Source organism: Lates calcarifer, linkage group LG7_1 (genome assembly GCF_001640805.2).
Source record: "Lates calcarifer isolate ASB-BC8 linkage group LG7_1, TLL_Latcal_v3, whole genome shotgun sequence".
NCBI classification, from domain to species: Eukaryota; Metazoa; Chordata; class Actinopteri; family Centropomidae; genus Lates; species Lates calcarifer.
In genome coordinates, this window is record NC_066839.1 from 8,288,765 (window position 1) to 8,311,186 (window position 22,422).

A 22,422-nucleotide genomic window follows, 5' to 3' on the forward strand; every position below is an offset into this window, starting at 1 on the left:
AAAATCTAACCTAACTAATCTACAAGCAAACTTGCATAACACATACCTGTATTCCTGTGATGTGATTGGCAGTTTGTGATTCATGTCTGTGCATGCTATCAAAGCGTGGGTGTTAATCATATCAACCATTTGTTGTATATTTCTAAGTACTGGACAAAGTGATTTTTTGACCAGATGATGGTTCTACATAAAAGGTTACAGCCTGTGGATTGTCTGAACAAAATCTCTTTGCAGTCCATCCAATAGCTGTCGACATATTTCATTCATCATTTACTTCTGACTAAACTGTGTCAAGAGGCAGTCAAGTACAAGGAGGTCAAATAAGTAGCACAAATATTTAAGCTTATGAATTGCTGTTAATGTTTCTGTTGAAATTTTAAATACTACCATATAGACACTGGTGTTGTACAAAAGCATATTTATTATGACAGTATTAGTATATTATACAAATAAGAGCATACGCCCACTGTATAAAAATACAAAATTATTATGTGTTTCAGTGTCCTGGGCATCATAAATCATTTGACAAACCAAAATACTGATTAATGCTGTGTGTAGTCAGTTTCATCTCACCCTGCGGTCATATGTTTTGATGTTTAACACTCTGAAAACCCATCCTCTGTGCAGCGCTCCACCGCCATGCACTTTGTTTGAGAAGACAAAGTGAGCTTTAATCCTGTGATGTAGACAGGTTATATCTGAAATATGTTCAGTACCAGTTGCTCTGTCTTTGACGTTGCAGGGCTTTGATAAAACTGACCATGTCAATCCATCTAAGAACTAAACTGTATGTACATGTAAGAATACATTTGATGTAAATAGTAAAAAGGAAAAAAAAAAAAAACATAACCTCAGCTTGCCCAGTGTAAATCAATCTAATGTAAATGCACAGCTCTGAATGCGATCTTCAATGTACAGCTGCCCACAGATAGACAGAAAAATGCTCTGAAGTAACAGAAGATAAGACACGCGAAGGTTCATTAGTTACAAGAATATCATGTGACTATCCCTGCCCACGTCGGAGCCACGCTGCTGGTTTCACACAGCCTGACTCCTGACTCCTTCCAGATTGAAGGACTGGGCTCCAGTGAGGTAACATGAAGCAGCAGATCAAAGCTCAAGAGTTTAACTCCTCTCTTCGACCTGAGCGTCTGCAGAAACACGTACATGCCAGGTTTATGGAAACATAAAAGAATGTATGAGGAAAAATAAACACTATACTAACATCTTAAAACATGCTTTTTTATGATATAAAATGACATAAAGAAAAGCTTATAGAAGTAGTTGTGTATCAGCAGTGAAACTACGAACTGCCGTGGCCCATGATTGTTGTAGATCATCAGTTTTTTTTTTCAGTGTTAAAAAAAATCCCTGAACATTGGTGTTGTCTTTTCAAAATCTTAAGTAGGTTTTTTTCTTAGTGTAAATGGGATGTTATCAATTTATGTTATCAATTGTCAGATTAAAATTGCTCATATATATTTTTTTCTAATTACAAATTTAGAGGGTACTATGATGAAAAAAACCATGGTCACACATTGACAACCATCGAATTAATATAACTGACAAATTGATATCTGTGGTCATCGTGTAGCTGATGAATCATCCTTTGCTTCTTAATTTTGAGCTTAATTTTGAGTGGATGACGAGCAGATATTTAAGCCTCCGCTTTGTTCTTTGAGTGATCAGCGTGAGCCAAGCTCTCCTCATTCTCGTCCTCCTCCTCAGGAACCTGGAAAGTACAAAATCCCAATGATTTATCTATAGAATGATGAAAACTGACGCAAGTATCTGTGAATGTAAGCTTGTCTGAAAATATAAAAAGTTATACAGTGAACTGCTTCCATCTGATCGCAAATCCACATATTTAATAATGTTAAAAAAAACATCAGGCTTCTACATTTGACGCTTTTACTGTTCAGCAGTTGGAGACTAGAGATGATGTTTATGAGGAACGAGATTTCTCACCTCCCAGTAAATAGAGTCATCAAAGCAGTTCTGGTCTGGAGGCTGTCCCCAGAATGGCAACTTCATTATTAAACCTTGAAGGAGAAAATTAATTGTTTGATCACTCAGATGAAATGAAAATGAAAATGAATACAAACCCTGCCCTTTCCATCGAGCTGCAAAGGCGTTTACCTGTCACAAGTCACATTTATGATTTCATTTTTTATCTCCACCCACCTGTAACAGCACCTCCAACCAAAGCAAACCCGAGGGATGAAGCCAAGGCAGCAGCTTGCATGGCAGCCTCACCTCTGAGGAGGAGGAGGTGAGGAGACAAGACTGTAAGAGCTGGGAACTGGCACTTAGCTTGAGTATGAAATTATTTCAAAGCTACAATACAGTTACAATATGTGTGTCTTAGTACTAGATGTATGCATAAGACTTGTGGTGTGGCCCTTACCCTTCTTTCTTCCCCAAAGCCACTGCCACAATACCAGCCAACCCGCCCAGGATGCCAGGCATGCCGTGCAGATTGTGGACACCGCAGGTATCCTGGATGCCCAGGTTGGACGCCAGGATGGGCTGCAGAGGAGGGAAAAGAGGCATCTTGTAGTAACCAAATGAATGCCTTTTAAAGAGGTGGGCATTATCAGTATATTGATCATATTAGGCTGTATCCAAATGTTTTGCACCCAGTGGTTATTTTGATCGTTGATTAAGCGTAGCAAATTGTGGAAAATGCCCATCACAGCTTCCTGGAGTCTATGGTGACGTTTTCTGAGGTCTTGTTTTGTCCAACCAATGTCGCAAAACCCAAAGATATTCAATTTACTATCATAGAAGAATATATTACTTGAGAATATTCACATTTGAAAAGTTGAAACTGATATTTTGTAGCATTTTTTTCTCAGAAATGACCTAATTGGTTATAAATATTGCTGCCAAAATCTATCTATTAACTCAAGAAGTTTCTAAAAATTGATGTCTTTTTTTATTTTTTGCCTTTGGTTTGACATTCAACTCACAGTTAGGTACTTGAAGCCAAGGGTAGAGATGATGCCAGCCACAAATCCAATCACCATGGCTCCAAATGGCTCGATGTTCATGTCAGCGCATGTTCCTACGGCAACGCCACCAGCCAAGGTGCGTTCTGAATGTGTACCTATAGAGCATAAAGGTACAAAAACAACTGTAAAACCATTTGTTTTTGTTTTAAATTCTTGAAATAGTGTCACTGTGAATATTAGAGGAAAAAGTTGTCCAACCATGTCCAGTTTTCCTTTGTGCTCGACGAGGCTTGAGATGGCGTAGGCAGAGAGCACGCAGGCAGCCAGGGAGAGGTAGGTGTTGATGACTGCGTTGAGCTGAGTTTCGGGCGTCTCAGCGATGGCTGAGTTAAAACTGGGCCAGAACATCCACAGGAAGACGGTTCCTGTAGAAGAGGGGGGTAAAGAAGCAGCGTTTGTGTCAGTCTCATTTACATCAAGTGCAAGTTACTCTCACATTTAACTATTTGTGTTAATGAATAAACAGGATGGACAGGTAAACAGGATAGATGCAGTGGAGGTTAATGTGGCTTTATCACCACACATGCTGCATGGTTATTTGTGTCCACTAGGTGGCATAATGTGCATGTGGAGCAGGCCTGTGATGAACCAGTGAGGGAAATAATAAAACACATTACAGCCGTAAAGGAATTAATAAACTGAATTAAAGTCTAACTGGCTCTTACCAATCATAGCAAACAGGTCAGAGTGATAAACAGATCCTTCGTTGTCATGTCCATCTCTTAGACCTGGTCGGTAAAGCACTCGAGCCACTGCCAGGCCGAAGTAGGCTCCATATGCATGGATGATCATGGACGCTCCAACGTCGCTAGCCTTCAAAAGAAAAGTGGATCTTTAACAATGACATCATGCCAATCTGTCTTTAAAATAAAGTTCACCTTACGCAGTGACTGCTCCAGTCATACATACAGAATTGTGCATGTTTCATTGTGAACTCACCTTCAGAGTTGAAGCCACCAGATGCTCGTTGATGGAGAAGATGGTGATCTCCAGTATGGTCATGATGAGGAGCTGCACAGGGCTGGTTTTACCCAAAACCGCTCCAAAGGAGATTAGGACTGTAGCTGTGCTGAAGTCTGCATTGATCATTCTGCAGGAGATGGAGGGAAACGGGTCATAGAAGAAAACAGGAAATAGATGATAAAAAGGAGAAGAGGTGGAACACAAACATCCCTGGGCGAGCACAGTTCAATCTTCATCTATAGTACATAAAGTGATCCTTCAGAGCTAATCAGCAGCCAACAGGAGAGATTTATTGAGCAGCTACTAAGTAGTTATGTATCTTAACTGCATTCATAATCCAAGTGTTATTGAAAACCAACAAGTGTGTAGAAGACAGTCATACTTAAAGATGTTGACTTTGATCTTGCCATTGTCCAGGTGCCAGATGCCCTGCATGAGGAGGCCCCACTGTAGGCCGAAGGCAGCGAGGAGCAAGTTGACGCCTACACTGCTGAACCCGTATCTCTTGAGGAAGGTCATCAAGAACCCGAAGCCGATGAAGATCATGACGTGAACGTCCTGAAACACTGGAGACATGAGAGGGAGAGGTCAGTTCTGCTTGCTGATTTGGTGACAGGGCCTTGCTTTGTTGCGACTGCCCCAATTTGGCCCCAGCTCAATGTGACATGAAATTGAATCAAATGAAACACTTTAATGAAATACTGCCTTCAATTACAAATTAGCCATTTGCTGTGATTTTTCTGTTTGTGCCATTTCTCTTTTTACTTTGTACTTAAAATGATTTATTGAGCAGTGACTGGACAGCCGTGACCTGTTAGCTTGAAAAGAAATTTAATCACACTATGAAGGGATTCTGAGAAAATGTTCTTGCTGTTTCTTTTATTTGTGACCCTTGTGCTGTTTCTGTTGAGTGCATATGATTTTGATAGGGAACATTTGTATCTAATAGTCTCAGCTGTTGGACAAAGATAATAGATAGAATTTGTTTAGATGTTTATATATCATTATCTATAGTCTCTGCTGAAGGAACACACAAAAAACTTTGTGGCACTCCCTCCTAGAGTCATTGTTGTGACAGGAAGTCGGACTTTTCCCAAAAGCTTTTAAGCTTGATATGATGAGTCCCTCATGAGGAAAATGCATCTAGGTGGAGATATGTGCGGGCAGGGAAACAATGGGCTTCATTTCCTTAGTTCATAGTGAACTTTACGTTAGCCATTATTGTTTAGACAGGACAGGACAGACTTAATTTCATCTTTGAATAGGTTGGTCTTTACTGCTGCTTTGCAGTCTTAAAAGAATGGTTTGACAGTGTTGGAAACGCACGTATTCACATTCCTGATGAGAATTAGATGAGATCAGTATACATTACCCCTCATAAAACCATAATGTGCTGTTTTACTCTTTGTTTTTTGTATGTAGTAGTAATAGAGCCCTACTTCCATGGTGTTGCAATGACCAGAACAAGCAGCGTTTCGACGAATTTCTGTTTATGTAGCATTTTGGTGCCAGGGGCAGGTGGGAGAAGAGGCTCAAACAAGTTGAAGGTTCATTCACATGACGTGGTGCAAAGCGAATTGTTGGTACTGTGGTAGAAAATGCATCTTAGGCTCAGCTCTCAGAATTGGGTGTCTCATAAAGTGTTCATTAGTGAGCATTAGAGGTGCTGGTAGGCAATTAGTTACCTTTGGACCAAGCAAGGCATGCTGTTTCCCCATGTTTCCAGTTTTCATACTAAGCTAAGCTAACTGTCTGCTGGCTGTAGCTGTATATGCACCTTACAGTTAAGAGACTGATCAGTGTCTTCTCAGTTAACTCTCTGAGGGAGATTAAATTCATCCACATCTATTTTTGTGAACAGTATTTACATATGTAGTGTGTCAGCACATTTTAAATGCGGGGAATGAAAACGCCCACGTCTACTTTTGTGAGGCAGAAACTGAAGATGGAACATTTTAATTGCGCTGGTTTTCTTTCATTTGACACATTCTCAAATTATATATTTAAACAACTGAATTTTTACTAACCAGTCTCACAGATTCATTTTAAATACCTTACATCACTTGGGTCATCCACAGGATTATGTATTGCAGTATTGCTGTTATTTTGCTATGTCCTGTTATTATCATCAGTCTGTATTCAGAGATGATTAAAGTCATTCTCCACTGCTTGGTAATAAAAGTAAAACACCAATTTTGTGATCAATCAGCATGGCATCAATACGGTTGACTTGTGTCACAGAGGAGAGAATGGGGCCGAATATTGTGTCACAAAATAACTTTCAGTGACTCAAGAAGACAATAATCACAACATTAGTGGTAATGTTCGTGTCAAAATATCCTTTTGTTTTGTCGTTCAGTGCAGCGTAACGTGCGATCAGCATTTTGAACACTGATGCATGCAGCAGCAAGTTGAGGTGTAAATTTCTGAGTTGCTTCACATCCAGCTGGAGCTGTTTGGAGAAAACCTGTTTGGCCCTCAGCTTGCGCTTCGACCCCTTCTCCCATTCTCATGTGAGTGACTCAGACTCGCCTCCCTTGTAGCAGGGGCTTCTAGTGAGCAGTAGATTTGAGGATGGGGAGGAGGTAAAGTTGGACAGCAGCCTCAGTGACTGGCACCACGCCCAGATGTTAGGTAACGCTCTGTAATCGTCTGAAGAACTGGGTGAGCCACGAGAGAGAGAATCCCCTCAGGACCTACAGTAGTGCAGGCTGTAGAGGAGTGATGCAACCAGTGCCAAAAAAAAAAAAAAATCGCATCGTATTTTTCAAATACTGGAGCAACAGATTTCCGCTCCTTTGATGTTTTCATTCTGCAAATCAACTCCTCATTAAGATAAAATTATTTTCCAGGAGTCGAAATTAGAAACATCTGTAGTGTTCATCATACGAGACAACCAGGATTTGTTTCTATCATTTACATTTTCTTAAAAAAAAAAAAAAAAGTGATTTTGGTCCACAGTGATGAAGCTGTGACAGTTTTTTCCACGCCCCAGTCCACATTTCTCTGCTTATTTGTCTTGCTTTGAACCTGTAATTACAGATGTCTGGTATGCATTGGATAGTGGATCTCTCTGCACGCAAATCTGCAAGCCTCACGCCTTTTAAATGGTCACAACTTCAGCTCATTCAGCATAACTTAAATAGTAAAGCGCAGTAAGAGCATGTTGTGCAAGATGTAAAATATGTTTTAGATGCATTTGTCCCCTGACACCCCGTAATGACAATTTTGGACATGTTTTTTAAATTGCTTATTGTTGCATACGTTGCATGTTTTACTGTCATTGTGCAGAATGATGTATATGCAGTGTTCGATATTGAAGGCTGTTTTCACATTCAGCAGAGGAAAATTTCTTATCATTAATCCTAACTTAAGATGAATAATGATGATGTTAGTTAGTTGCACCTAAACAACTAGTTTAGATGCAAATCATGGCCCAGTGTACAACTTTTTCAATTAGGGCATTAGGCATTTTAAGAATTTTTAATGAGGCAACATCAACCTTTTTGTTGAAAACCATCAGCTGCATGTTATGATTCAAAACAGAATATATTCATGTCTTCAAACACGACTAGATAGGATTTTAAAATGTGAAGGTATCAAAATAATGATGATAATGATGAAATTTTTCCAGACAGTGCATATGTCTGAAGTGGAAGATATCCTCAGCCTCAATGCAGACTGTTGAGCTAATCTCTAAGGGTCACACTTGCCCCACCCAATCCTGATCAGACATTCGTACAGTAAAAGACAGTTTAAAACAGTTTAATGTTGCAGCTATTTTAATTGACTGCAAGTTGTCAAGAACCTGCTCCACACCTTGAAAATTGATGCTTTTAAATGCCACACAAAATCCAAATGGCATTTTTCTGCTCCACTGACCATCTGTCTTTGCTCCTTATTATCCCTGTGTTTCAGACATTAATGTAAATCACATGTAACCTCCATTGCATGAGACCTGACACTTTCCCCCTGCGGGACTCCTCAGCTGCATCTGTGTGAATAGACTTTGTGTTGGACCAGAATGCAACCTCATGACTCCTCTTATTGCATTCAGCAGACCTGCTCTAGAAACAGCCTTCTACCGGTCTGCTATTTTTGTTTGTAGATAATTGGAAAATTAGTTCACATTATTCCAATGAAGGAGGATGGTCTTTTTCAGTTCTCTCAACACTTAAAGGCAACTGTAAAGGCAACAGCCAAAGTTTGGTAACATGGCAGATTTGTTCCCTTTTTAAATAGAAATAAGATTAATTTCTGAATTTCTCTGACACTTCTAAATGAGATTATTGTGCTACAGTCAGCAAAAACACTTGAAAAATAATCCAACTTTGCAGAACATTGTCTCTCGTAAGAGTCACAAAGCTTTACTGGATATTCAAACTTTGTTTTTATAGTGATATTTCACCAATTTAACAAGAACATCAAAGCTGCAACAAAGGCAGTGTGTTAGCACCATTAGATAAAGACCTGATAATCCATCATTTTTTAACATAAACAGTAAAGTGACCAAACATTCAGACATCCAGCAGCACCCCTCAGCGTGCAGCCCCACACAGACTTACTGGGGTAGAGTTTCATAGGCGGCTCTTCATGGTGCGTGTCATTGGAGTGTGAGTCGTGCCCGTGACCTTTGCCATCATCGTAGACCGCAAACACCGCAAACAGTATGATGGTGATAATCTCCAAAGTCAAGGCTACAATGGGGAACTTGAACCTCATGTTGGTGGCATACGCAGGCATCCTGAGACCAACTCCGGTTATCTCTTCACACAGTGTGACACGCGCGTACACGCCAGTCACACACTCACTAGCTCGGTCTGCTTTACAGAGGTTGTGCTGTGTGAAGGGAGGGAAGAAAGTGGTGTCTGGTTTTAAACTGATGCAGGTTTCGTGGTGGCCAATGGCAGGGCAGAAGACGAGGGCCTGGGTGAACACCCCCCTCTGGCACTTTGTTCACGGGGATGGGTTTCCTCTCTGGACCTCGGAGGGGACAAAGCAAAACATAAATGTAATGACACTCAGCCACTGAGCGGACATGGGAGAAAAACTTAATGACTGCTCCTTCCCTCTCATTTTTCACTGTCAGAGTTCTGTTTGTTGATTTATTGACTTAACTTCAGTCTGATCTTTTAATGTCTTAAAATACAGAAGGGGAAAAATGATCAAAGAATTTAAAAAAGAAATATTTCTATAAAGGGATATTTATAATTTATTTCTGTTGTTTGCTCAGGGAAATATAAAATATTACAGTTTTTCCACTCTGCTGAACACTGTTCCTCTTTCTCAGTGCAGATGACTTAAGAGCCTGCTCCCCCGATATTAAACCATTCTGTAGTTTTCTGACTTATGCACCTGCAGTTTCAGAAACATTACTGAAGTGAAAGTAGCAATGCAGGACTGTAAATAATACAAATTACAAGTAAACGCCCTGGATTTAAAGTTTTTTGTTGCTGGAAAGACACAAGGGGTACCAACAAAATATACTTAAAATGACAAAGTAAAAAAAACAAAAAACCTTGTTACAATGAGTGAAAACTTTCTGAAAATATATTATTGGGTTATAAGTAATCCATTATTGTCTAAGCAGCATTTTAACATTGTAGTTGATGGAGGTGGCGCTAATTGTCTCCCCTACATAATCAAATCTATAACGATGATTAATATGTTTTGAATTTAAAATCCTAACCTGCAAAGCAACTAGTAGCTATATCAACTGATATCAGCCTGATGTTTGTGCAAGACATTAGATAACAACAAAAACAACCATCACATTGGAGATCATAATGTACGTACACACCAGAAACATTGCGTTTTCTACATATTAGATTAGATTCAACTTTATTGTCACCAGGTAAACAACATTACAAGAGATGCAGTTTAGCTTCTGTCCAGATAGTACAAACAAGTGGCAAAAGTGCATGTAAATATAAATAAGAGTAAACTAATTTACAGAATGAGTAATGTACCAGTTGGGTAGTTATGATAAGAGATATAGGAGATATAGCTAGGATTGCTACTGATGAAAAAAAACAAAAAAATTGTGCTTAAACATAGAAATTCAACAATGTCAACCTTCCACCAGTGAATCCAGATAAGGATGATGTGGTCTCTTTGAAGCTCCGCTAGTCGCCTCATGTTGCCTTGACAAATGCTGCACATTGTCATTCCACTCCTGACCCCTGCAGTCACTGTGTGTAACTGTGATCAGGTTACTTCAGAGTTCAGGTCCTCTACGATTGACCTGTTTGTCTTGAGTCATCCTTACATACTGTACATGGCCCCTGCTTCATTTCCCTCTGGAAATTATCCAAGCTTACGCCTCCTTTGATTGACCTGCTGGGTCTGATCCAGTAAGTGGCTCCCACAGTTAATGTGGTGACAATCTGAGGCCTCTCAAGAAATTATCTCAGGCCAGAGGTCCTTCATTTGGGCTAGGAACTTTATGAATGAGCAAAGTAGTTAATCACTGCCAGCAACACATTTCTGTTTGTCTTGGAACTGGGAGCAGAGAGGCTTTTCCCAGACCCTTTGGGAAATTACTTCCAAATGTTTAGAGATATCAAACACTCTGCAGTCCTGCTCGTAGCAATCTACTCGCGCTGACTCATTACTCAATCAGTTTTCACTACAGAGTTTTGCTGTAATATTTGGCAGACAGTGGAGGCTTTTTCAGTGGGTGGAGCAATAGTGCCACTCTTTTTTTATGGGAAGTGAGCTAAGGGGCAACTTGAACAGCATGGAGGGATTTGTGGTCCAACTGCCACAGTCACTCATTCATGACGGTTACAGATACTCCCTTATATTAGCTTCCTCCTCTTTTAGCTCTTGTCTTTTTAAAAAAAACTGAATTCATGTCTATTTACTACAGATTAAACTGCGGCTGTTTGACTCCTACCATTCAACTAATTATTTTTGTCTTCGGAGAAGCTCTAGAGGCCCTGAGAAATGTTTGTACAAAGGTGAAACTCCAATCTGCAATTATTTAACCCATTATTATGTCTATAGTTTGTGATCTTGAGCCCTGAGAATCAGTGTTTCTCTTCTCAGCTGTAATCAGTCACAGTTTTGACTTGAGAGCATGAGAACTGTTTACACAGTCAAGACTGTTCAATAACTGTAAATGCTCTCAGTCTCACATTTCACAGCAGGGTATCCCAGAGGTACCAGTGCTCTTAGGTTGTTTCTTTTGTCAACATTTCCTCTCTATCTTTGCTTTTGCACGATCCAGCTCCGGACTCTTGATTAGACAAATGCTGAGGCCTGGAGGCTGATAGGGTGGTAACATGTTAATCTCATGTTTGTCAAGTAACAAAAAATGTTTATGTGTGCTGTTAATTAAACAGACAACATTATGAGCTTTAAAAGTGCAATAGGCTGACTTTTAACTTTAAACCAGGCTAGTTGCTATCCAGCTATCCTATGCTTTCTTCCAGTTTTTATACTAAGCTAAGCTAATTGGCTCCATAATGCTCAAGCCTGACAGTGGGATCAGTCTTTTCATAACTCTTGTGGACAAGCATATTTCTGAAAATGTCTGATTTGTTTAAAGAGTCAGTCACACCAGCAAATATCAGAAAGCTGCAGAGTTCAAAATGAAGAAGGCTAGCTTATTAGTTGTGTTCCATTCTTTCACCAAAGACTTATGGTTTGTAGACAGCTATGAGACTGAAGTTGATGGTACAAATAACTCTTTCTAATTTCAAGTTTTTTTCAAGTTAGCAGCCAAGCTAACTAGCGGCCTTGGCTAGGTTGCTGACACTTAACTGACTAGTCAGCAAGCTAGCTAGTTCAGAAAGCTTATTTCCCCTCAGTAATTACTTCCTGAATTAAATGATGTACAGTCATGAGAAAAAAATGCAGTGAGTAGTAAACAGCACAGTGGAGAGACAATAGAAAAGTGCTATTGTGACTGAAAGTTGTTAACTTCCCAGCTATGGTTGGACAGAAACTAGTCATGTGAGTTGTGCCTGAGTAAATTGCTTTGTTTGACTTTTTTTGTGTGTTTCTCTCTCTTCATGTTTTGCACGTAGGCCTGTGGAGTTTTAGGCAACTGAAGCTGAGAGATTGGATTTTATCATTGACCCTGTCAAATATGGCTTACTTTCAGCTATGTAATAAGCTCTGGCAGTCTTACATGGAATAATTTGGCAGTTTCATCAAACAAACCCTATTATTGCTGGTGGAAGTATAAGTGTTGACTTGCTTAGGCTCATGCTATCTGAGGTTTGAACATTAAAGCAAAGCACAGGGGGAAAAAAACAGCAAAATATTCTTTCATCAGCTCAAATCAGTTTGAATCTAGCCTCCTTGTGAACTTTACATTCCAGGAAAGCCATTAAGCGATTTATCTCAACCCCACTGTAAAGCACAGATTTGTAGAAAATAAACAAGCCTATCAGGCCTAAATGCACTCCATCCTTTGTCTCCGATCCCCACGTGCCGTTATGCAACATACATGACTACAGGAACCTCTCTGATGTCCCGTGCTGCTCTGAAGCTAGGCTGACTGTACAGACGATACTCTGTTCACTTGGCCCATCTGTCACAGCCGCAAGTCTCACTGTAAAGGCAAGACGACTCGGTGAGAGGAGGGGATCAAAGAGTGAAGGAGCTGGATGATAGATGACTGCTTTAGTTCGCTTCAGTTTTTGCGTCAGTACATTCTTGGACTGGCCTTAGTCTATCACATGCAGAGGTCAAACTGAGGTCTGGAGGTTCATTGCCTCATATATTTTTATAATAATTGCTTTTTGATGATACTCCCCAAGTCCAGGAAAGGAGTTTACTTTTATCTGAGCTATAAGAGCAGACAGATTAGCTTAAAGGTTAATTTTTAGCATGGAAAAGTGGAATTTATTTTTAGAAAAGTCATACAATATATAGAAATTTTGCATATACTAACAACTGACAAGCTGTCATCCATTTAATCCTATCACTGTACATTTTCTTCAGTGCGCTCACTTGTTGGGGTCAACTCCACATGCATCATTACTGTGTGCCCCAGCTCACATATGAACTTCTTATCACTTGTAATGAGGACCAGTAACATCTTCATGTGGAGTGCTCTTTCCACACTGCATGATACAGACCTCTGCACCCGTGTGAAGCTATGCATACATGCCTCTGGTTGGTTACTCTGGGGATCAACACTACATTCCTCAGTTTGGAGGATCCCTCCATATAGAGATATGTATACAGATGATTGGAAACAGAGACCAGTCAGTGTGACAGACAAAACCCAGGTCTTTTCTCCTCATTAATCAAAACTGTAAAGCAATCTTTTGTTGGGTGGGGTAGCTATGAAACATCACATACAGCTTTCCACATAAAAATGATTGAGCTACACACAGCTTTGTATGTTCAGCATCTTTAGTAATCCAGCTTGATTTATGAGGCCTAATAAATAAACAAATGAGAGGTCCTCAAGTAAATGCAGAATGCTTATTTGAAACTGAGGCAATGGAGATACATTGAGGTCTTATGCGAAGCTGATGCATCTATTGGGAGATGTTTGTTGGTTATACTTTTTCTGTTTTATATCTGTCACAGGTACAGAGAAACGCTGAAGGCTTGTCCTGCCTGTGAAGCTCAGAATCCCCAAAGCTGGAAGTTAAAAATAAATGCACTGTATCTGATTCTTGTCAGCATTTGCAAGGGGAAAGAGCTTTTTCTTTACATCTCTCTGAGATGTAAAGCTCTTTCTGGTTTTGTCTCTCTGATGATGTAAAGAAAAAGTTAGTTAAAAAATACTGTATACATGTCACCACAGAGGTCAAAGCCAGCTTGGACCATAGAGCAGGTTGAGGTCCAGTGTTTTACTCAAGGACTCTTTGACAGGTGTGAACATATCAGCTCTGCCCCCTGGCATCAAACAGACACTCTAGTTATGGCAGTTATGAAACAGCTTCTGTATGTACTGTAGTGAGTCACAGTCTTATTAGGGTCTGACAGAAAGACTCTCAAGTGTGTTATGTGAGTTAGGAATGTCTTGGAAAATGGATGCGTATGTTTGGATTGTATTCAAACAGTATGTGGTCCAGATTATATTCCATGTTTCCAGCTGCAGAAGAAGGCAAATGTAAAGAGTAAATCTTCCTATGAAGCCCTGTGCTGCTTAGCTGCTGTGAAAGGCTTTGTGCTGTTTGCTTTGAATCCAATCATCTTTTTCCTTTCATTATCTCTGTAATGTGCGACCGCAGCCTTTTAAGCCTCTGGTGCATTGTGACAGCAGGAGTAGAGGCCAGTGTTAGGTGGGTAGTAGTCACCCAGTGATTGACTGTTGCTGAAGACGAGAAGCTTGCTGTGAGGAGAAAAAGATCTGGTCTCTTCTTATTTCAAAGCATCCAAACTGAGAAGATCAGTGAACTGTGTGTAGCAGAAATGCATCATTTTACCTCCCCAGATAAAAATCTGTTTAATTTTGTATTCGTTCTGAATATTCTCCTGTGAAATCTTCCAAGAGGATGAACTAATTTCACTTGTTTACAAAGGGAATAGTATTTAAACTGACTGCTATGATTTAATAATTCATTTATTCTCCTAATCCCATTCAACATTTTCAAAGTTTAAAGAACAAAACAAGTCTAAAGCTTTGATGTTGCTATTATATGTGCTTTTTTGTTTTTTTGAAACTTTATTTATTTGTTTTTTACCAATACTGATTACAATAATGTTACTTTTTACAGCCTCTTGGTTGTTGCAAAATCTTTCTCTGAACCACAACAACAAACATCACGATCCTTATGCACCATTGCGTTCAAGACAAAAATATGAAATGCTACCAATGTCACAAACCTCTGCATACCTGTTTGTAGTGAAGTTCTTGGCCTCAACACTTCATTCCCAACACCCCTGATGCACCATGGGGGCGTTAACAGGAATGCAGAGGATGATAGCGCATAGACCCCCCCACCCCACCCCCTCCACAACTGAACGTACCCCACCCCTCGTTTCCTGGGGCTGGGGCTCGGTCTGAGGGGAACAATTGCACACCCTGATAAGCCTGCTCGGAGGGAAGCCTATGCAGGCGCATAATCACCATGTTAGATGCTAGCAATCAAGAACAATCACAAGCTCTTGTCATGTTTATGTTGCGGTGGCTGTTTGTGCCTTTTTAAGTGACGGGCATTTGTTTCCCTATATAGCAACCCATAGTATCTCACATCACTTCTGTATGTGCTCGTTTTAGGAGGGTGCACATCTGGTCGAATTTTCCAGTTTCAGGTGCAATGGAAAGAAACTTTGGCAACAAATAGAAACCTGTAAGCTTAGAATAAATCGTCAGATAAGGTCTTGATAATACGAATACCCTCAGGTCAGTCAAACGTTGCCTCCGCATAACATGAACATAGCAGTGCATATGTACTTAAAAGGCCCTGCACACAACTGCAGATGCTGATAGGCAGCACTGTTTGAAGATGGCTGAGAGAGCTCGAATGTTTAACAGGTGTGTGTGTGCGGGGAATTTAGGGCCGTGCCTATCATGTTACCGTGGGATGTACAACAGGCATCAGTCAAAACAGAGTGCAGACAGAGGAGCATGTGGACAGTATGAATGCTGTGGGACTGGAGCCACATGTGCAGAACGTGATACAGAGAAATTGCTGCTATGTGTTTTTCCTGTGATCGCAAGAAGATGTATAGGAACTGACCCTCTGTGCTTTTTAAAGATGTTTTTTTTTTCCTGGACGGTCACTAGTTAAAATCCTGGAAAGTTAAACAACCCTTAAAAAAACTCAGCTTTCAGCAGCAGTTGTTTGCAGCTGTAGAACTGAATTAAAGATGCACCCAATTTTAAGCATTTGCAAAAGATTTGAAGAGAATATATGTACTGTATGATAATTAGAATTACGTAATACTCTGATGGCATTAGCTGGCTTCCTGTCTTAAGTTTGGCTTCATGAAGACTTGTTTTGGCTACAAATACATTTCAACTCATGCTTACTGTTTACAGCTACAGTATGCCGTCTATTTGAGGGAGTATGTGTAACAGGCCAGCTGTAGAGAGGCAGTGAAGAGGTAATAGTTTTACTTGCAGCGTCGTGGGACTTCTTTTATTTACTCACACACAGAGATAAATCTTTGCTTTACTTTCAAGTTTCCTCAATTACAAAGATAACACAAGCAAGCTGGGTCCCAGGCCACTGCCAAGAATGAATTGTTTGAATTGTATAAGTCCATTAAAATTTAATTCTGCCATTTATTCTGGTACGGAAAGTGACAAGAAATGCTTTCAAACAGCTGAGACGTGGGACAGATCAAGAGCTTGATAAGCTGCATTTTCCTTTCCGCTTTTAAATGTCAGGCTAATTGTATGCATAGCAGAGAAACGGTACGAGGCTTTTAAAGACATATAATACCACTTCTGTTGTTTTTTTGTCCTTTTAATATCCCTCAGTCCTTATAGTTATACATTTAAATCCACCCAGCCTGAAAGGAATTGCTGTCATGTTATTGTTGGAAGCCAAACATTTGATAGTCTGCGCCACAGCTTCCTCTGTAGCACACCCTGATGTCATGCTGCTTTTTAAACACAGACGCCTCCCCGCAGTGATGCCGTAATTGCTTTATCTAGTTGCAGGCTTCTTTAAATGACGCCTAATTGAGGGCCTTTCGGCGCACCCTTTTCCTCATGCAGCAATCAACCTGCTGTGTTATCACCGACATCTTAATAAAAACTAAAATGATTGGGCCACAGCCCAGGAATTCCCACTGAAATAGGAAAATGAAAGGGGGGCAAAAAAAATTGCAACAGAGAAAACATCCTGACTTAAATGACATGGGGACTGGGCTTTCAATGCACAGGATGTAGAGAGATTGGTGGTTGGAGGCATATCGGTGGAGTAGAGAAGGGAGGAAAGAAGAGAAAATGACTTGTCACGCAAACGACAGCACAGACCACACAACTGGGAGGAGCTTTGTGTTCATGATATAATTAATGAGTGTTGTTAAACCTTTACTATTTGAAGTATTTACACTCTAGTGAAGTGGTTGGTATCCAGTAGAAACCAAGAAGAGTCTTGAAATGTACTTGTATGCAACAGAATATATGTTAAATATGTCTTATGTATGATTGTACAGCTGTTTGAGTGTTTGCCTACATGTTAGTTATTATAGGAAGAATGTTAATTACATAAGGGCTATCCAGAAGTACAGTATAGTACTGTATATGGGTATATGGGAGACCATGAGTTTGTTCTCCCCTCTCAAAGCTTTCCTCATGACAGTTTTACACCTCGTGCCAAATCTGTGATAGCAGCACCATAAATTTGGAAAGACCTGGTTAATTTCAAATGTAACAAACCGTGGTTGAGTTATACAAACACACGGCTGAACAATATTTGCAATTTTCTTAGCAAGGTATGCGTTTGTATATATGTTGTGTCATGCATGCAGTGCTGGTATGAGTTCAGCGTTCAGGGAGAATTTAAAGGATAGTTTTAAATGCAAGAGGATGCATTAACCCAGGGTGCTACAAACTTTGTTAGACCCCATGTGTTAAAAAGGTTTCAACTTTTTCAACAAAAAAATGCGCTTTTTGAATCTGATTCAGTTCAGCTTGGTGTTATGTTCATATTAGGATGGTTCCACATCTCTCAATTCATGTCCAATCCCAAAGCTGAGAGGCAATGAGAGTAAGGGTGGCAGCCTTAACCATAATGTAGATGCCGTAGGGTTGATGTCGTTCCATTTAGGGATTGAAATATTTTATCAGACCATAACTATCTGTATGGCTAGGAACTGCAAGAGTTAAGTTAGAAAATATTTGCTTTTATTTTTGGAAATTTGGATGAACCTACCCTTTAAATTACATACATTTGTTTATAGAGAACAATGTGAATACCTTACATTCCTGCAGTGAAATATGTACTAACAGCTGCAGTTGGAACCATAAATTAGACAATTATCATGACATTTCATAACCACTTGTTTACCAAGCTCACTGCTCTTAGTTGTTTATGACTGTAAAGCTTTCAGTGGTAAGCAGAGATCTCTGATTATGCAAGAATGGACAGCTCTGCTGTTTATATTCCCTATGAAACTTTGGTCTGTCACAGGGAAAATATATATTGTCTTCCCTCCCTAGATGCAGAAAATAATGGAGAAAATATGAGGATTCTCTGGAAATAAATGCTTTTTCTCATTTGGAACTGATAGCAACTCATTGAAATAACTTTTATTGCCGTTGTAGCTTCAGGGTGGTTACACAACACCTACTGTTTGAACATATAATGTAATCTGGGTTTTAGTACTAAGACAGAACAGCTGAATTGAAATTGGGTGATGAAAATGAAAAAGTTACTGCTGGCCCTATTGTCCATAGCATTTTGATATGATTTTTTTTTTTGAATCTATAATTTGGTCTCAGAGTTGAAATATAATATTTATTGCTACTAGTTGCATGTGTTGTTGGAGAGTTAAACAACAGTGCTGCCCCTGTGGACTTTGGGGTTCTTATATGTACAGATACCATCACATTTTCAGTAAAAATAAATGAACATATATTAACAAAAATGAACAGATGCACTGTAGTCCATAGAGAATTTAATTCGATTTTTAATGTAGCTACATTACAGACTGGATTTCGAATGTATCTTTTACTACATTCACTGTCAGTTCAGTTTTTTCTGAGTGGCTCAAATGAGCAAGAATGCTGCTGCTCCAAATGCAAATGGTCCTGCATTTAGTTGACTGATGATCGATTAGTACGAGAGTCTAACTGTATGTACGAAATTTTTGTGTTCTCACATGGTTGCTTATGTTGTTAGCATTAGCAGCCCAGAGAAGTTAGCTGTTAACTGAAATCACTTATTGACAGAGCTAATGTTAACATGCTAAGGGGTCAAAGAGATAATATTGCAGGCAATATCTGTCCTGATACAAAATGCTGTTGAATAGTAATGTAAACTGAGAAGACTCTAAATCATATTTCACAAAAAACAAAATCTACCTCAAATGACAAAATTTAATGCTAATAATCCAGACTACATGACCAAATACTGTTGGTACAATATATCATTTGGCTTTCTAAAAAGGTTATTCTTGAAGGTTATGTTAAATCTCATGATGTTGCAGTAACTTTGTGTTACTGTTACTAAATGGTTTATAGTGTTTTTACTGGATTGAGTAAATCAGTTTTTACTTTACATGCAAACTCAGTGAATGATTTACAACTAGCTGGTGCAACCCAGTCCTGAACTTTTTTCCAAGAAGACCTGATCTTTCAACCTATCTTCTCTCACGTCACAAAACTACTGTAGCAGGAATGCACTGGCTGCCGCTGATATAGTGAACCGTGAGTGAATGACCCTTGCATGACCAAGCCATTCCTGAGTGAAGCGTATGAATTTGGTCCCTGCATCTGTCTGACACCAGCTAATGGTGAACAGATTTACCAGGATGAGAAAAAGGAATGTTCTCCCGGTCTTGTGTGTAAATGTCAGGCCCAGCAAACGTCTGTGTCAGATTACTGTGGCAGCAGCGATAAGCAGATGTAAAGACCCGTGGGGGCTTATTTATTATTAAGGCCAAGAGTGGGGAAAAATAGCCAGAGAAACTGCAGTGAGAACAGCGCTGTGGAGAAAGTAATGCGCTGCTCTCATGCAATATTTGTCAGGGTGTAAGGCCCCTCTTGTGATAATACAACAAGATGGATATGCATTTTTCCCAGACTACAATTTTTAGCAATTTCATACAGGAATATATTTCAGGAAATATACAAGAAGAAAGCTGACATGAAAGTTTGCATACGGCATAGAGGCCATTTATGATCCTTTGAAAAAACAGGAGGTGCTGCTGCGTTGTTTCTGAGCAGAAATATGTTTGATCCTGAACACAGTAATAGAAGTGGTTGCTTTGAAGTTGCAGTATGTTGGTGAGTGACATGTACTCTATCCTACGGGTGTAACAGTATATTATCATCGTCAAAATATATTGTGGTATGAAAACGTGAGTAATGACAGTTTACATGTGTAGTCATACTATCCCATTATTGTAAAAATCTTTGTTAAAAGCTTTGCACTGTGCCAGATTTTTGGGGGGAATCTATAGGAGAAACTGCTCTGAGAAGGTTACCAGATGAATTGACTGTTTCAAAAACTCACTACAATAACACTGTTAAGAGTAATTAAGTGTTTTGCCCAGCAGATGTTTTCATTTTAGTCTCAATATGATGATTTGTTACTGCCACAGTTTCATTCAGAAACACTTGTTATCAATTTGTCCTCCATCTTTAGCTGCAGCACAAGCCTGCAGCCAGTGGCAGCACAAGCATTGGTCGTGCGGTTCAGGTCAAAGGTCATCAGATTTGAACTTTCAGTGCACCCTTGCACAGCAGAGATTGGCTTAGGACCCCTGCAGCATGCTACATACACTGTAATGGAGGAGGTACACACAAAAGCTGTTTTCCATACTAATGTGAATATAGTTTAAGTAACATCTTTACAGCTTAACCGTCTCTAATAATTGAAAAATGATGACTACGCTGTAACTCCCCTCTTTCCGCGACGTTCAGTCCCTCCATCAGCACAGCTCTGGGGCCCCAGCTTCAGAAGTTACGGAGCCAGGAACTCTTTCATCCCGTCTGCCATTGCCCTAAATAACACACATACATCAGTCACACGCTAGGGAGCAGGTGCCCACATGCATTTCTACCAACTTTAGTTTTCACATGGAATGTTTAGTACTCATGTCAGTGCTACAGTGGGTACTGTGCTAATGTAGTATTTATTAGGAACTTTTTTTTGATTGCATATTTTAAATACCACTAGGAGCATTTAAATGTCCTCCTTTAAAACTAATGTTTGGTATTTGTTCTTTATCTTTGTGAAAACCATCGTGTTTTGACATTTTTATCTTCAGTTTAGTTTTCTGTAGATACAGATCTGCTTGTAAAAAAAGCTGCTTTACGTTTTCTTTTTTCCCCCCTTTCTTTCTTTTTTTTATTTATCACTGTTTCATACCACTTTCTCATGACTTTCTAATGGCATTATTACCCAAGAATAAACACTGGCTGCAGGCATTCTTCACAACCTGGCAACCAAACATTTTGTTCTTTTTTTTCATACTCATCAACTTATTTGGCAACTAAACATTACCAATAATGGATACAAACACTGAAACAATAATAGTGGCAGAGCAGTCAATAACAGAATGCAAGTTAATCACGGACAATAACAAATAAACAGAACTGTATGGATGAAAAGCCGAAGAATAAAATTAAGTAAAAACCAAATCAACTAAAACATAAATACAATTCAAACAAAATTGAGAAATTAATAAATAATAGTAAAAAGGAAACATGTTGCTAATTAACATAGGAATGACAAGCTTTGGACTCACTTCTAAAGTTTTTTCTTTTTAATGTCTTAGAAAGAATTAGTGAATAATTTTTGAGCTGTGAATAAAGCCGTTAATTACAACTTACAAAACCTTTAAAGAGATGCCTTATTAGAGGAGGAACTAAGTGAGGCTAAAACCTTTTTTAAAAGAACATTTTACTCAGGGAGTTTATGATAAATATATAAGTGTAAATATGTAAGTGTATCAACCTTGTATTGTTTATTTTATTAAGTGCAAAAAAAATTTGAATGCTGCTTCAGAACAGCAAGTTATTGCCTGAACTCGTGAGTCCATTCTCTCTCTTGATTTTATTCTTTTCACAGTTGTGGTTGTGGTTGAAATGAATGTTTTGCCATACATTGTGTTTAGGATACACCCACTTTAACCATTTCCGCTGCTCCAGGCTTGGGACCCCTCTCCAAATGTTTGGATAATGTACAGTTTGCTGCTGGACTATTGAGTGAGAGTAGCTATCTAACAGGCAGCGGCTTTTGGAGAAAGAACAACACCCGTTTGCTAATGGCTGACATGAACCAGACCTGTTTTATTTAGCTGAGTTTGCCGGGGGAGCTCAGTCTTTGGCCACTGGTTGAACTCGTAGCCGTCACGCTCACTTACAAAGCTACAACCACAGTCACACTAACAGGCACTTTAGGATGTCCCATACTGTGCACCCAATCCATGTGTTATAAGCTTCTCAGGACAATATAGGGAAGTATGTGGTTACTATAGAACCAGCTACCACATACAGATTAGAAATAAAGTGTTTGCCATGGCTACAATCGTCCTTCCTTCAGGTCTTTATCAATGAAAGTGATCTCAGTGATCTGGCATGTGAAAGAGGAGATCTGTTTTCAGTGGCCTTTGGTTCAGATGTTCCCTAGCGCTGATGAAAGCTTAAGTGGCTGAGCTGAGGAGCCTGTTAGCAGGTTTTGTTGTGCTGCAACTACAAGCACTCAATGAAAGGAAGGAAGCTTCATAACCACACAGTACCCTGCTTTCATTAGAAGCCTCTCTGAGTGTTTCTGTAGCGCTTGCTGGGCAGGAGCTCACTTCACACAGGTGACACCTCAATGCAGTGCAAAGCGACTATATGAGGCCT

The 22,422-nt window shown here is 39.6% G+C and overlaps 1 protein-coding gene across 1 annotated transcript; it reads right to left on the reverse strand.

The window, feature by feature from the left end:
* Positions 1-401: 401 nt before the first annotated feature.
* Positions 402-8,835, reverse strand: rhag (Rh associated glycoprotein). Its single transcript, XM_018695002.2, is given in 11 exon segments — positions 402-1,732; positions 1,969-2,042; positions 2,185-2,258; positions 2,408-2,529; positions 2,973-3,094; positions 3,097-3,109; positions 3,213-3,379; positions 3,680-3,827; positions 3,954-4,104; positions 4,360-4,543; positions 8,543-8,835. Coding segments are annotated over 11 exon segments (1,308 nt in total). The 5' UTR covers positions 8,721-8,835; the 3' UTR covers positions 402-1,657.
* Positions 8,836-22,422: the final 13,587 nt, after the last annotated feature.